We start from the raw sequence: 15,957 nt of genomic DNA on the forward strand, positions 1-15,957 counted from the left end.
TTACAAATGATTTGGTGATATGTTTTCTACCCTAGCAGGACAGTCACTATTCTGTCTCTTTTGCTGTTAAAAGAAAGAACTGGCTGGGATAATGCCATCAATCCACACATTGGAGGTAAAGCTAAAATAACGTGTGTTTCTTCTTTCTGCATCCCCTTAAATGCTAGAGTTTAAAATTTCCAATATTATTCATACAGTTTCCTACGTTGGCCCATTCTTTCCCAAAATCTAAGGTTCTGAAACTCTAATTCTCTCACAATTCTACACATTTTAAAACTTGCATAACCAACAATTCTCAACACAACTCTCTCTTTCCTGCTTTTTTAAAATCCCTAATGGTGCCATATACTATGAGCTTTGAGCCTTCACCTTGATTGCTTAAAACTTAACACAAATATCATTATTAATCATTAACCAAAGAGCAAGCCAAAGGACTCACGGATTATTTGTTGAATGCTTGTGATTCTTCCAAGCTATCTTGGCAAAGTGCTCTGGTTTAGTACCTACATTAAAAACAAAAAGACAAATTGTACTGGAGAAACTGAGTTGGATTAAATGCAGCACAGATCAGTGCAATGGAAATTTACACTCTGTCAACCTTCTATGCAAGATGAACCTGAGACAACGTCTATTAAATTTGTTGTATTTCAAATTTATTATAATAAAAGTACCTAGAATAGAACTTGAACCCAGGGCCAGAGGTAGGGAACACTATCGCTGTGCCACAAAACGTCTTATAAAATCAGTTATATAATGACTGACTTCAAAATGTAGCTACTCTCCATTTTTAATACTTGTATTGACATCCACTTCATTGCCCTGCACAACACAGTGGCCAATGTGTTCCAAGCTGAAGTAGTCAAGGAGTGACCCCCTGCTCCCCCACCATCCAATCAGTAATTGTCTTTCTGTAACACTTCCAATTGAGATATCACGGAGCCCAATTTTGTGGCCAATACCTTTACTCCATCTGTTATTTTTCAATCACAAATCAATTTTCTTCAGAGTGGATAATGACGTTACATTAAATTTGTAAGATTTATACATAGGTGTGTTATTCATAGTTACCATATTTCTCCATGTGCTCTTTACCAGCACTTCCAAATAACTGTGGTGTGATTGGGGCTGCAGAAATCCCGTATTTATTAAGCAGCACTTCACAGTGTTTGTCCATTGGGTTGGTCCGATCAGTGTACTGAAAACAGAAATAGTAAACAGTCATATTCTATAAAGATACATAGTATAGTTTTGAAAGATGGAAACTTTTCTTACTCAGTTAAATGAGGTAAAAAAAAGGTAGATGAAATGCTGCACCAGCAATGGGATGCATTTAAAAATAATAGGATACGGTATAGATAAAACATTTTCCAAACAGGAATAAACTGTTAAAAATTAGACCTCCACATATGCATAACAAGAAACATAGAAACAAGAGTAACAGTTTAGTCCGCAGTGAAACTGGTATTTCAGAAGGTGATCAGTTGCTCATTTTGGAGCACTCTCCCCTTCAAGCCCCATTCCAGGTCTTGAGTGCATAAAGGCATTGGTTAATATTCAAGTGCAGAACTGGCAGAGGTGTCATCATTTAGATGAAATGCTAAGCCAAAGTCTCATCTGCCTAACAAGTTTTGAGAAGGTTTGTAGCTCAGGTTGAGGTTCTGGATGTAGGTTTGCTCGCTGAGCTGGAAGGTTCGTTTTCAGACTTTTTGTCACCATACTAGGTAACATCATCAGTGATCTTCCGGATGAAGCACTGGTGGAATGGTCCGCTTTCTACTTATGGGTTTAGGTTTCCTTAGGTTGGTGATGTCATTTCCTGTGGTGATGTCGTTTCCTGTTCTTTTTCTCAGGGGGTAGTAAGTGGGATCCAAGTCAATGTGTTTGTTGATAAGAGTTCCGGTTGGAATGCCACACCTTTAGGAATTCTTGTGCGTGTCTCAGTTTGGCTTGTCCTAGGGTGACCTAGGGAGACATGACCCACTCTCACTAGTATCCTTACACACAGATGAGGAAGGACACCACTTCGACTGGGACAACACACCCACCCGAGGACAAGCCAGACAGAGATACGCACGAGAATTCCTAAAAGCATGGCATTCCAACCAGAACTCTATCAACAAACACATTGACTTGGATCCCATTTACTGCCACCTGAGAAAAAGGACAGGAAATGACATCACCAACACAAGGAAATCTAAACCTATGAATAGAAAGTGGGCCATAATAACAGTGCTTCATCCGGAGGCTTCACCAAGTATGGTGAAGAAACGTCTGAAAACGAACCTTCTAGTTCAGCGAGCAAACCGACATCCAGTCCAATCTGCTTGCTCAATGGATGTAAAAGATCCCTAATCAATATTCTGAAGAACATCAGGGGAGTTATCCCTGGTATCCCAGTCAATATCCATCTCTCAATCCACAGCACAAAAACAAATCATCCTTTCATTATCATGTTGTTGACTACATTCATAATAAAAAAGAGCTGGCAGAAACAGTTGTTTGTCAGTGGTGCTTACACAACAAAGTAGAGGCAGAAACTAATTCCACATCAAATTAATAAAATATTCCAACTACCTTTAGAGAAAGTGATCCTCTTTCCATTTTCTCAAATCCCAAAGCTAGAGTGCAATCAGCCAGTCCTTGAAAAACATGAAAAGAATATTGCAAATATATTTTCAGACCAATGAAAATAAGATTCATAATTAATTCAGTCATTTAAAACTTGCCCACCTAGCACTTTGTATTTTTTGAAAGTCAAATATTAATACATTATCCAAAAGTTTTCAGTGCATCATTTTAAACTTTGATTTTTATATTTGCGTATATTCATATACTGCAAAACAAAAATGAATGACTATTTACAACAACATATTAAAAAATGAAAAACACCCTTCATGAAGTTACTGGAGGATGAGGACTATTAAATATAGAGGGAGTTTATGAAACTGCTTCTGACATAAGGGCTGATAATACAGTGTATACATAACAGATTTGTGACTACCTCAGCATTAAAATTAGACCACTTTGTGCTCTAAGAAACATTAATATTGCACTCTCAATACATGATATGCGTGGATCAGAAGGGCCGTTGACTACAATTCTAAGAGTAGCATCTAAGAGTAGCATCTCTTATAGGGGAGATGTTCCTTTAAATCTGTCCTGAGAATGAAAAGAATGAGGGCATCTGTGCACAATATAATATAATATTGAAACTCCTTAGGCTCAATTTTCCCAACTTTGGGAAGTGTTCTTTTTTTTTAAAATGATATTCATGGCATCTGGTCTGTCATGAAAACTTTATTCACGCAATCTTCATTTCATTAATTATGCCACTGGCTTCTTTGGTGACAGTTTCATGTGGCAGGAAGTGGAAACGCTCAACACTGCCAGCACTTTGCAAAGTTCATGGAGTTTGTGCCATATTTAAATTCCAGTTGTGCATCACAACAGACATGCCAAGACAGGAAATGACCGATTCATGCAAGTTAGCACCTTGGTTCACTGACAGAGATTTAGAATAGGGTGATGAAAGGGAGGGCAGTGATGACTGGCAAAGGAGGCCACCATAAAGGAGGGAAATAGTGATTGATCTGGTGCAGTATCCTCAGTGAAATGTAATGAACAACAGTGCATTAAAAAAAAGTGAAACTGAAGTCACAAGGCTGAACAAATGAAGCTCAAGATGCATTCTAAGGAGAGCATGTGCCCCTGCAAAAAGCAACCTGATAGAAGCATGTGGGTCATAGAATCCCCAAGCTCCAAAGTAACGTCTGAAGCGTTGAAAGGGTATGTCTGTTGGTCTGAGATCAAGCATAATGTGGTGGAATTAGGCTTGCATTGCTGACTTGCATGGATGGATGGGAACACTGTCCAATGACTCTGTCTAGTATTTCAGAGAAGAGGAGAAATTAGAAGCTGCATTGAAGCCTTCAAATTGGGTAAATGCACAGAAATAAGGTGATCACTGCTTGTTAGCAAGATTTTGAATTCGCTGTTTAAACTTTAAGTGGAGAAATCAAATTATTTCCTTGATATCGAAATTCTGATTTTTTTTTCATTTTTCTACATTTCTTTCCATTACGCATGCTCCTCAAGAAAGCAGAAAATTCCACCAGAAGTTTGCAAGAAAATGAGAGTTCTCTGACACTTCGGTTCATGCTTAGGTATTTATCTATAAGGCAGATTTTAAAGAATGTCTACAAAGAATATAAATATTTGGGCAACATAAAATGCTTAAGTAAATTACAGCAATTATAGAAAAATAACTTCTATGATGTTAAAAACTAAATTAATAAACCTATTTTGAATTCTTCCAAAGAGAGGTATCAATATTCTTCCGTTACAATAGAATCATACCTATGTGGCTGGAGGTCTAGGGATAGTGGATGTGGATCGATCCCAAGTCCTAACGGATACCTTGTCAACCCAACCTTGAGTCCTGGTAGATGGAAGCAATCAATTTAGACTATCCCGTCCAATTTTCTCTCCCTACAGGGAGATGCCCAGTCTTCTGCTCCTACTGGAAATTGTTTTGACTCTTCTCCGTAATTTTCATTGCAAGACGAGGTAGCAAGTATAAAATATGGCAATAATAGCCACGAAGAAACAATTTCTAGGTCATGCCAATCAAAAGTTCAGAAGCTTCATTTTAATTTAGATGCAGTTTAGCACCTCATCATAATCATATTTCATTTCGCGTCTCATGGTTCTTACACCAATTGTATTGGCTTACCTCCTTGTATCAGCTGCCTGGCCACAAATAAGGCTGTTGAACCAGTGGAGCAGTTGTTATTCACATTAATAATGGGTATTCCAGTTGTCCCCAAACTGTGATAGATTGCACGTTGGCCACAAGTTGAATCGCCTTTATAAAGAGAATGCCAGAAATTCATTGGAATTGATCAACCAATCAAAAGCTACATTTAAAATTAAAAAAGCATTACACCTATTAAGCATGGTAATTAATCATCATCCCTAGTGTCGTCTTTACTCAAACAACTTCCCCTTTTAATTTTGTAAAAAAAAACATTTTCCAAAACAACTTTTAACTGGACACTTTTCTTGACTCACTGCTTTCTCCCAAACTGATATTCCAACCAAAGATTTTTGACTCTATCAATATATAAGTAACATGAAGAGAATATGCAAATCTTTGATAACTCACTGTAACTATGTCTGAAATACACTGAACTGTTACGCGCAAATAATTTATGCTTGAGTACGCTTAAATGGAGTTCGAATCCATACTTTGTGAGAGCTTACTTCAGTTACTACAAACCATAAAAGCACCTGCACCCAACTCCCAATATCTATACAACCAAGTAACCCTTAGCTAATATATCCATTATCTGTTCCCTTACTCCATTCCTTCAAATCTTATCAAATAATAAGAGTATTTCTACACTCTGTAGTTTCAAACAGGAAATTAATGAAAAATCTGGGCTGATATTTTACTATAGCACAGAGGGAGAGGTGCATTCCAAAAGTATTCCAAAAGTTTAACATGGGATGTTAATCCAAAGATTAATTGGATGAATCTTGCAGGTGATTTCATTCCATTATGTGCAGGAAAATGGTGCTCCCATGACACCGCAGGCCCTTAGCCAACAACCACATAATCTTAATCCGGCATCTCCAAATCAATTTAAATCATTGCAGAATTACAGGACTTTAAAGAAATTTATGGTGTGCAAAACAGTTGTTCCAGGTAGAGGTAAAATCAACTTCTTTCCTATACAAAAATCTAAGTTAATTTAGTTAAGTGAGAGCCTTTAACCCTAAAGCAATAACAATAAGGAGAGTTTGTAATGATTTCAAATATATCAGGTGTCTGTAGGTTTTCCTTTAAATGTTAACTAGGGCTTTATAATTTTGGACCTTAAGAAATACTAAAAGGTCCTTGTGACCTTTTAGCCCATGACCTGAAAGTAATATCGAGGGGGAAGGAAGTTAAAATTCTGAATTTGCGTGGTAATGCAGAAAACAAAGAGACCAAAAGAAAAGAGGAACTGACAATTGGGTCAGTTCAAGAAGAATGTGCCCCACTGTGTGGAAGACTGCATGGGTAGAAGCCCTTTTACACAGGGGTTCATCCAAATCTTAAAAAGGAAGGAACTAGAATTCTGCGTGGAAGAGCTGGGTGGCTGAAATTGGAATCATGCAGGCAGACTGAAGTGTCTAGTACCTCTGTGAAACAGTCTTTGTTGCATTTGCTATTGCATGCATAATTTGTCATTCATCCCGATTGTGATTTGCCTCCTAGCTCAGGATTAATCAGCCATGATTCTGATTCCTGTTAAAGTGATGCTCCTAAAATGAAATATTTTTCAATTATCCCTTTATGCATAGGTTGTTTGGTATATTTGGCTTTTTTTTATTACAAATCCCCATACAGAGCATAACAACTAATCTAAATGTTCGCTTCAAGTTTCTAAAAAGCGTTCATTTTTGATACAATATTCACTGATTTGCACATAGCTAATTCATTGAACATTCATTTAATGCAAAATACATTATCTTGATATAGAAAATAAAACAAAATTTTAGTTGTCTGTTGGAGCAACAAGTTTCAAACAGAAAGCGGGTGTTTAAAATACAATAATGTTGCAAAGAACTATATTTTCACTAATGTCTTTACAGACCACATTCTGCTGCCTTTACCTTTCTGTCTTATTATACAATGTTAGTTAAAAATCTCACAACACAGATTATAGTCCAACTGATTTACAGGGTGACCCCATTTCCACGGAATCGTTTTCTGCGGTTTCAGTTACCAGTGCTTTATGATATGCCTGAGCATATTATAGGGAATGTTCCAGCACCAGGAGGCTGCTGGAAAGCTATGTTTCCCATTTAAATGAATGGGTTTGCTCCTATCCGTGGTTTCAGGCTTCCACAGTTGGTCCTGGAACATAACCGCCATGGAACCCACACAAAGTAGTTGATTCTTAATTGCCCGCTAACATGGCCAAGCACGCCACTCAAACTTTTCAGCACATGCAGTTCTTTATTTTGTTTGAGCAAGTCACTCAGTTGTATTTAAGAAAGTGATTCATTACCATCTTCTCAAGTGGAGGTGGACAATAAATATTGGCTGTGCCAATGATGCCCACACTCTGTAGATAAATAAAGGGATATTTTGCACATGTGGATTTATACTTATATTGCACTTTTCACAATCCCAGAACGTCCCATGTATCATAAATTATGTTTGAAGTATAGTCATTTTGCAATATAAAAATATTGAGGCTTGTCAATAGGTGTAAATTCCTTCTAGCAAAGTAAAGGAGATGTTTCAAGAAAATCCACAACAATGCAATTAAATAAACCACAAGACATCTGATTTACAAGCTGGTTTTCTCTGGCATCTCTTCCCAAACATTGATAAGCTACAAATAATTAAATGGAGTAATGCTATGTGCTCACCATACACATAACCCACACAAGCTTGTTCCACAGCAGAGTACGCAATGCCAGCATCAGCCAATGCCTTCTGAGCTATAATGGAAAGGAAACAATTAATTTTCTGCTCTTTAGAATTTGCTTCACAGATTTAAATACATCAGTACTGCTGATCTATTTATCAAGAAAAGTTTGTACGTTTAGAAACAGATGGACTGAGGTTCAGAGTAAACAGCAATGGCAAACTGTTATAAAATCACTGAATTTATCATGGCACATCATGCCATTCGCCTGTCTTTCCCCCATATCCCTGTATACTACTTCTATCTAAATCATAATTCAACACCCGCTTGAATGCCATAATTGAACCTCCCACCTCCACACTTCTGGCACCTCATTCCAAGCACTTACAACTCACTGTGTCAAAAAGTCTTTCTCTCACATCACCCTTGCTTCATTTGCACATTACTTTAAATCTGTGCTCTCTTGTTCATTTTACTTGTATGAGCATTTGCATACAAGAACCTACTGTTGCACTTCATGACAATAGTGGCACAGTGCTTTTAGGGAGGCAAAACTAGTTCCACTGTAGACACAGATCCCAAACTCTTAAATGAACTTGCCTTATGCTACTAGTTGCACAGATACAACAGCATAACTAGCACATGCCACTCAGTTTGAGCATTCTGTTTCACGAATAAAAAGAATGTCCAGAAATATAAGGTCTGTTCCCCACACCTCCCACATAATGCTTTTGGAGGATATATTATGAAGCCCAAGATCATATTATTTTAAATGCAATGAATTCCATTATACATTCAGTTGATGGTTTTGTGTCTCTCTGAAGGACCAGTCTGGAGTTCTGTATGATTTTCTGTTTGATCAACATTACATGCTGCAAATACCCAGGCAGATCTCAGAACCACATAACACAGACAGCTACGAAATTCAAGTTACTGATCTTGTCTGTGGGACCAATTTCAAACAAATAAACTTGATGTTCATTTCTCATTTCAAAAATATTCAAACTTCAGTTTTAACATGTAAACTTGGGAATTTCCCTTGCTTTAAAACTCTTGGATTATTACAATTGCTTGCCCCCCTGATTGGCACTATATCCAAAAGCAGCCACTCCCACCCACACCGACACTCAGTTATAGCAGTGTTTACCAACTACAAGATGCACTGCAGAAATTCACACAGCATCCTTAGCCAGCACCTTCCAAACCCAAGACCATAGCCAGCTGGAAGAACAAGGGCAGAAAATAAATGGTCACACCAGTATCATCACTCTCCTCTGAGTCACTTACCATCCTGATTGGGAGATATACTGTCGATCCTTTTGGATTTACCCCCTTTAAAAACATATGAACTGCAGTGGTTTAAGAAGGGAGATCACCACCAACTTCTCAAGGACAACTGGGGACAGGCAATAAATGCTGCCTCAGCCAGCGATGCCCACACTCCATGAGTGAATTTAAAAAAAACATTTATAAATGTACGAGTTTGCTGGTTCCAAAATGAGCAAAATCATACCAGCTGTTCAAATAACTAACTAAAATTAAGATGATACCTGCTTCTTTGGCCATGTCAGGATAGTCAACATCTTTCAGAGCCCCAGGCTTTTCAAACTGGTGGAAAAGAAATAACAAATTACATTTTTACTAAACTTGAATTGGATCATACTTAAAGGTCCTAGTGTAGCCATTCGATTGGTTTAAGTGTATTAAGATTACCATTGCTTCTTTATTGCATTTGCGTGCTCTGCAGCTGGACAATAAATGGAGGGAAATAGGTGCCACATCCTTTTAAAGTGTTACGTGAGTGGCACAAGTACAACAGATCTTGTTGGGTCATAGAGTAATACACCACAGAAACAGACCCTTTACATAGAACATAGAAAAGTACAGCACAGAACAGGCCCTTTGGCCCACGATGTTGTGCCGAGGTTTAATCCTAATGTAACATGTAATAACTTAACCTATGCACACCTCAACTCACTGCTATCCATGTGCATGTCCAGCAGTCGCTTAAATGTCCAACTCATCCATGCCAACCAAGCTTCCTAAACTAAACTTGTCACACTCGTCTGCATTTGGCCCATATCTCTCTAAACCTTTCGTATTCATGCAGCTATCCAAGTGCCTTTTAAATGCTGTAACTAATATAAAACCTGCACCTAATATTTCCTCTGGCAGTTCATTTCACATTTGAACCACTGTCTGTGTAAAAAAGTTGTCCCTTGAGTCCATTTTAAATCTTTCTTCCAGCTTAAAATTATGACCCCTAGTTTTGAACTCCCCCAGCCAAGGGAAAAGATCTTTGCTAGTCACCTTAGGTATACCCTTCATGATATTATAAACCTCTACAAGTGCACCTCTCAACCTCCTATGATGCAGTGCAAAAAGTCCCAGCCTACCCGTGTGGGCGGTTCGGTGGCTCAATGGTTAGTGCTTCTGTCTCATAGCGCCAGGGACCATGGTTCGATTCTAGCCTCAGGTGACTGTGTATGTGGAGTTTGCACATTCTCCCTGTATATGCATGGGTTTCCTCGGAGTGCTCCAGTTTCCACCCACAATGCAAAGATGTGCAGGCCATACTAAATTGCTCATGGTGTTCAGGGATGTGTAGGTTAGGTGCATTAGTTAGGGGTAAATATAGGATAGAAGAATGGGTCTGGGTGGGTTACTCTTTGAAGGGTGGAAATGGACTTGTTGGGCCCAAGGGCCTTGTTCCATACTGTAGAAATTCTATGATTTTATCTATATAACCCAACACTCCAGTCCCTGCAACATCTTCGTTGATGTTTTCAGAACCCTCTCCAATTTACATCCTTCTTACAGCAGGGTGGCCAGAACTGTACACAGTGATCAAAAGTGACTTCACCAACATCCACTACAATCTCAACATGACATCCCAACTCCTCTACACAATGATCTAAGCAATGAAGGCAAGCATGTTAAATGCCTTCTTAACCACCCTGTCTACCTCTGAGGCAACTTTCAAAGAACTACGTACCTGAATCCCTTGGTCTCTCCATTTGACAACATTGCACAGGGCCCTACTATGAACTGTATAAGTTTTCTTGGCAATATGATTTTTATCATCTTTAGACTTAGTCACTATTATTCAAGCTATTAAAAGGCCTGACACCACTTTTAATTTCCACTCCAATGTTACAAAGTCAGCTGCAGAGAATTCTTACATGGGTTCAAGAGCAATATTTTAATTGTAGTATTATCCTAGTCTAGAAGAAATTGATGGCACCAGTCAAAGGAGGGATGGGGAATGACAAAATCCTCCCTTATAAACCAATAGTGGACAAGCTATTTTTACAAGAAGTCAAAACATCTGGTTGTAGTATTCTACTGTGTGATTCGCTAAGAAACATTATAAATAGTGAGGTCAGTAGGCAAACACTCCCAATGACTGGAATCATGCTCAACACATAGGAATTTGGTTACGATTGTCAAGGGACTTCATTACAGTTCTAAAAAGTGTCTTCAGTGCAGACATCTTCAGATTTGTCTTGAAAAGAACTCCCTGGCATAAAGTCAGGAGTGGAATTGTTCATTTGTAATTCTAGTATTTGATTCCATTCATATGATTTGGGATAACGAACCAGCTCATACCAAGCTATAATAGAATCTTGTCATAAAAACAATACAGAAGCTGGGTATGTTGTGACAAATGGCTCATGTCCAGAACCCTCAAAGCCTTTCCACAATCCACAAGTACAATTCAGAAGTGAGATGGAAGAGTTATTAATCCTCAGGACGTATGCACCTGCAAGAGTCAAGAAACTTTCATCATCCTGGTCTGACCAGTTCACTTGATTGGTGCTATTACGTATAGTCTGATGACCAGACCTTTACTTACATTACACAGAGGCTCCAATATGTGCAATCTACAGGTTGCCCTGCAAGAACACAAGGACTAATGCCAATAACATTTTTTTGCCTTTCCCTAAAGATTAAAAAAAAGGCATGGCATGTAAGGAGAGCATCCTCCAAGCCAAGCAATACGCAATTTTGGAACTTCTCAGAATAATTCCCACCTACAGGGTGCAGTAACTGGATCAATTCTATAAACAAGCAGCAACATTGAGAGGAAAGGGGCCAACAAGCAATTTCAACTGTGCCAACACTCAGCAATTAATCGCTAAGTCCATCACACGATTAATTGCTAAGTAAAATCATGCCATACACATGGTCTCACAATAGGACTCTTAAATCTCAGGATTTTCTTTAATGCACAGGTAGCTTCACAAGACATGTTAGATAAAGAACATCAAGCTAAGTGGTGCCAATTTGTAATCAGATACAGACACAATTCAGACAGGACCAATTTCTACAGAGTAAACAAAAAGTTTTCAGGTGGATGCACACTTTCCTGTTTGTTCTGTAGACATCTGCATGGTACTTTTTGGAGTAACAACCTTAAAAAGCACCATTATACTTAGGTGCACTTAAATATGCAGATTTGCCTAGAAAGCGGAATAGACAATAAGAGACTTCCTTAGATTACATCAGCGAACTCAACGAATAAGTTACAGCTGAAGTAATTTTTTGTTGAGGTTCTTGGTCAAATATTTCTGTGCAGAATACAGATTAACAACTGCATATGCACATTAATACATCAAGCTTGAAAGGGAGAAGAGTGGTGCTAAGACTGATACTTTGCATTTAAATAAGGCTAACTGTGTGGATATGACAGCTGAGCTAACTTATATGAACAAGTATATTAGGCTAGGAGGTAGAACATTGAAAAAGAGAGGTAGACATTTTAAGGGATCTTTATTCAGAATTAGTACTTTCCCTGATAAATAATATTTCCAAGGAGAGGACCACCACCAAATCATTTAGGGAAAGCATCACTTTATAAGGGATAAGCAAATGATGCCACAAAAATAATGAGTAGTCAGAGTACAAAAAACGATTGAGAATGGCTAAAAGATTAATCAGACCAAATAAATTACAGCATGAGAGGAAGCAAGCTAGAAGTGTAAAATCAGACAGCAAGAGTTTCTCTAAACATCTAAAAAGGAATAAGTAAAGTAAGTGTTTATCCTCTGGAGGATGAGGGTGGGGGAGTCAATAATAAACAATAAAGAAATTGCAGGTGTAATGAATAAATATTTTGCATCTGTCTTTAGTATACAGGATACAAACAAAATGTCCCAGTAATAACTATAAACCAGGAAGTTGAAATTATAAACATTTAGAAAGTGGCATTGTACCAGCAAATGGAGCTGCAGATTGATAAATCTGTGGGTCCTGTGAGACTTCATCCTAAGATCGTAAAAGATATGGCTAATTAGGATTAGATGCATTGGTTTTAAATTTACAAAAGGCATTTCATTTTGGAAATGTCCCTTAAAACTGAAAAGTAACACATATAAGACTTCTATTCAAGAAGGGAGAGGGGCAGGAAACTATAGGCTAGTAAGCTCTGCATCATTTTTTAATTGAATCTCTAGTGTGGAAGTAGGCCATTCAGCTCATTCTGAACCTCTGAAGAGCATCCCTCCAGATCCACCCCACTACCCTAAAACACAACATCTCCCATGGCTAACCCACCTAGCCTGCACATCCCAGGACACTATGGGCAATTCAGTATGGCCAATCCACCTAATCTGCACATCTTTGGACAGAGTGAGGAAACTAGAGCACCCAAAGGAATCCCACACGGACAGTCATATGAGGCAGCAGTGCTAACCAGTGAGTCACTGTGCCACACATCTATTGTGAGGAAAGTGTTAAAGAGTCAAGCATTAAGGAGGTTATAACTGGCCACTAAGTAGTTAAATGGGCAGAATCAGCATGATTTGCTGAAAAGGAAATTTATTTATTTTCTTTGAAAGAATAATCATATTGTGAAAAAAAAGGGAAGCATGTTGATGAACTAAAGTTGGATTTTGAGAAGGCATTTTACAAGATTATTGCAAGAAGTATGAAATCATAGCTTAGGGAGTAACATACAGACATTGATAAAAATTGGTGGGTGGGAAAGAAACAGAGAGCATGCATACATGAATTTTTTCTGGACTGGCAAGATATAATGAGTAGCCCTGCAGGAGCATATGTTGGGCCCTCAACTTTTTTACAATTTAGATTACTTCTTTAACTGAGGCAATCAAAGGCATGATGGCTAAATTTGCAGTTGACACAATGATAAGTGGAAAGTATGTTCAGAAGATGATAAAAGAATACAAAAACAATATAAATAGGTTAGGTGAGTGGACAAATATCTAGCAGATACAGTATAATATTAGAAAATGTGAAGTTGTACACTTTTGGCGAAAAGAGTGAAGAAAAGCAGAATATTATTTATTTGGACAACAACTGCAAAGTTCATCTGAGAACAGGAATTTGGGTGTTCTGATAAATGAATCACAAAATGTTAGTATGCAGTGATTAATGAAATTCTGTCCATTATTAAGAGAGGAATTGAACATAAAGGGTGCAATTATAAATTGCTGTCTCAGACTTGCAGCAGTGCTCCAGCAAAATGCAGCACAAGCTGGAAGAACAGCATCTCATTTTCTCCTTGGGAACCCTGCAACCTTCAAAACTGAAATGTTTTTATTACAAATAGTGATGGTTTAATGATTGCTCAAAATCTAACTTTAATATTCCAGATTTTCATTAAAATTCAAATTTCACCATCTGCCGTTTTGGGATTCGACCACATGTCCCTAGAAAAGTAACCTAGGACTGTGGATTGCTAGTCCAATAAATTACCATGACAATACTACCTCCCCACAGATTCTTGTTAGGCAAAGGAATCAAAGACTATCAGGATAGATCGGAAAGTGGAATTCAGATTGCAAACTGATCAGTCATGATCTTATTGAATTGCAGTGTATGTTTGAAGGATCAAATGGCATAATACTACACCTATTATGCATGTTTATTCATACATATTTCACAAAATTGATGAAGCGAATGTTTCCCAAATTAAACACTGCAAAAGAATGTTCTTGTCAGAACTTGTATCATGTAGAATGAACTGCCAGAGGAAGTGGTGGAGACTGGTACAATTACAATGTTTAAAAGGCATCTGGATGAGTATATGAATATGAACAGTTTAGAGGAATATGGACTAAATGCTGGCAAATGGGACTAGATTTATTTAGGATAGTCGGTCAGCATGGATGAGTTGGACTGAGGGGTCTGCATCCATGCTGTACATCTGTAAGACTCTAAATATCCAATTTCTAACCTGGACTAAGAAAACTAAGTTGGGAGCAAGTGCTATTCATAACTAAATGGAACATAAAGAAAGCATAGTTGGCTGCTTGGAAATTTAATGTTTCACTTTTAATTCTCCCTTATGATTAGGCTGGCTTTGAGCCATTTCTTTCTAATGCAGGGAAACAAAACAGAGTTTTAGCTGCTGTACATACAACAAGAATAAATGGACTAACTTGTTACAAACTAAAAACCTTCCCAATAGCAACTAGATAGGGCTAAGTTCACGAAGCACCATTTGTCAATCACAGATAATGACAAATTAAACTGAGAAGGCCCAAGCCACCTTCTGCTGCCTGGAAGAGTGTTTCATTATTCATGTGGTGTGAGAAGTTGTAGCCCATTTCCCTAAAAGAAGGGGATGCACCTCATGTTCTTTGGTCACATATGCCAGCAAAACAGGCATCCTTTTTGTAACACTAATCCTGGGTAGGACCAGACTATAGTTAACTCTGTGTCCAGGAATCCTTGAAGGTGGAGCACAGTGTATACTGGTATACTTGAGGCCTGTATGTGTGTGGTGGTGATTTAATCACTGACCAAGGGAGCAGCGAGTCCAAGGTGCCTGTGTAACACAGTAACCATTCTGGATACATTTAAAGAGCTGCAAAATGTCCCTGTCTGTTACAGGAGAGTCAGCCAGTGATGTCAGTCACTTCCCTGCAAACAGCAAGATCAACCCTCACCCGGACACAAAACTAACTCCGCTGTCGCTATAAATGGAGCGAATGTACCCCGATAGATAGAGAGATGAATAGATACCTTAGTCATTCCCACTCCCACCACAAACACCCTGTTCTTGGGGTTTGCCATGGTTCTCAGAGACAGCCCTCCAGCCGGAACAATGCTCACTGTCAGGAACACTGCTCTTTAAAGCTGTACATACACCAAACCACCATCTGGAAACATGCCAGTCTCATGCACCTCCCTCAACGCATACTTCACCAGTGGATGCTTCCCTGTCATTGTCTCCGTTTTTTAAAGCAAAATTTGTCCCATTTTAAATTTCGGGTGTGCAACTGTAATCCTGGTGCTCGATCCCCTGCAAGTTGACTGCTTGAACTGGATAAAAAGCTGACTGAAAGGGTTTTAGTTGTCTAGTTAATGATTATAGAATTAGATGAACGTTACATTTTTTAGTTTAGTTTGATTACGAAGGAGGTAAATAAGACACATTTCTACAAATTCTATCATTTTTCAAAAAGCTTGGTTGGAATACGTTTCTGCTTTATTTGTCTGCCATCTACTGGTGGACATTGGTAATGATCTTTCCCTGAATTCCTGCTCAGGATGGAGCAGAGAA

The 15,957-nt window shown here is 38.3% G+C and overlaps 1 protein-coding gene across 1 annotated transcript in view; it reads right to left on the reverse strand.

The window, feature by feature from the left end:
* The window catches only part of scp2a (sterol carrier protein 2a), a 76,338-nt gene extending 60,780 nt beyond the window's left edge, over positions 1 to 15,558 (reverse strand). Inside the window, exons 1-7 of the mRNA XM_060829794.1 lie at positions 15,417 to 15,558; positions 8,975 to 9,032; positions 7,426 to 7,497; positions 4,733 to 4,864; positions 2,575 to 2,639; positions 1,069 to 1,195; positions 440 to 503 (exon numbers count right to left, since the gene is read on the reverse strand). Coding sequence (XP_060685777.1) covers positions 440 to 503; positions 1,069 to 1,195; positions 2,575 to 2,639; positions 4,733 to 4,864; positions 7,426 to 7,497; positions 8,975 to 9,032; positions 15,417 to 15,467 — 569 coding nt within the window. The 5' untranslated portion in view covers positions 15,468 to 15,558. The remainder of the gene's footprint in view (positions 1 to 439; positions 504 to 1,068; positions 1,196 to 2,574; positions 2,640 to 4,732; positions 4,865 to 7,425; positions 7,498 to 8,974; positions 9,033 to 15,416) is intronic.
* Between the last annotated feature and the right edge of the window lie 399 nt (positions 15,559 to 15,957).

The sequence above is a fragment of the Hemiscyllium ocellatum genome, chromosome 9 (genome assembly GCF_020745735.1).
Source record: "Hemiscyllium ocellatum isolate sHemOce1 chromosome 9, sHemOce1.pat.X.cur, whole genome shotgun sequence".
In the NCBI taxonomy this organism is placed as follows: Eukaryota; Metazoa; Chordata; class Chondrichthyes; order Orectolobiformes; family Hemiscylliidae; genus Hemiscyllium; species Hemiscyllium ocellatum.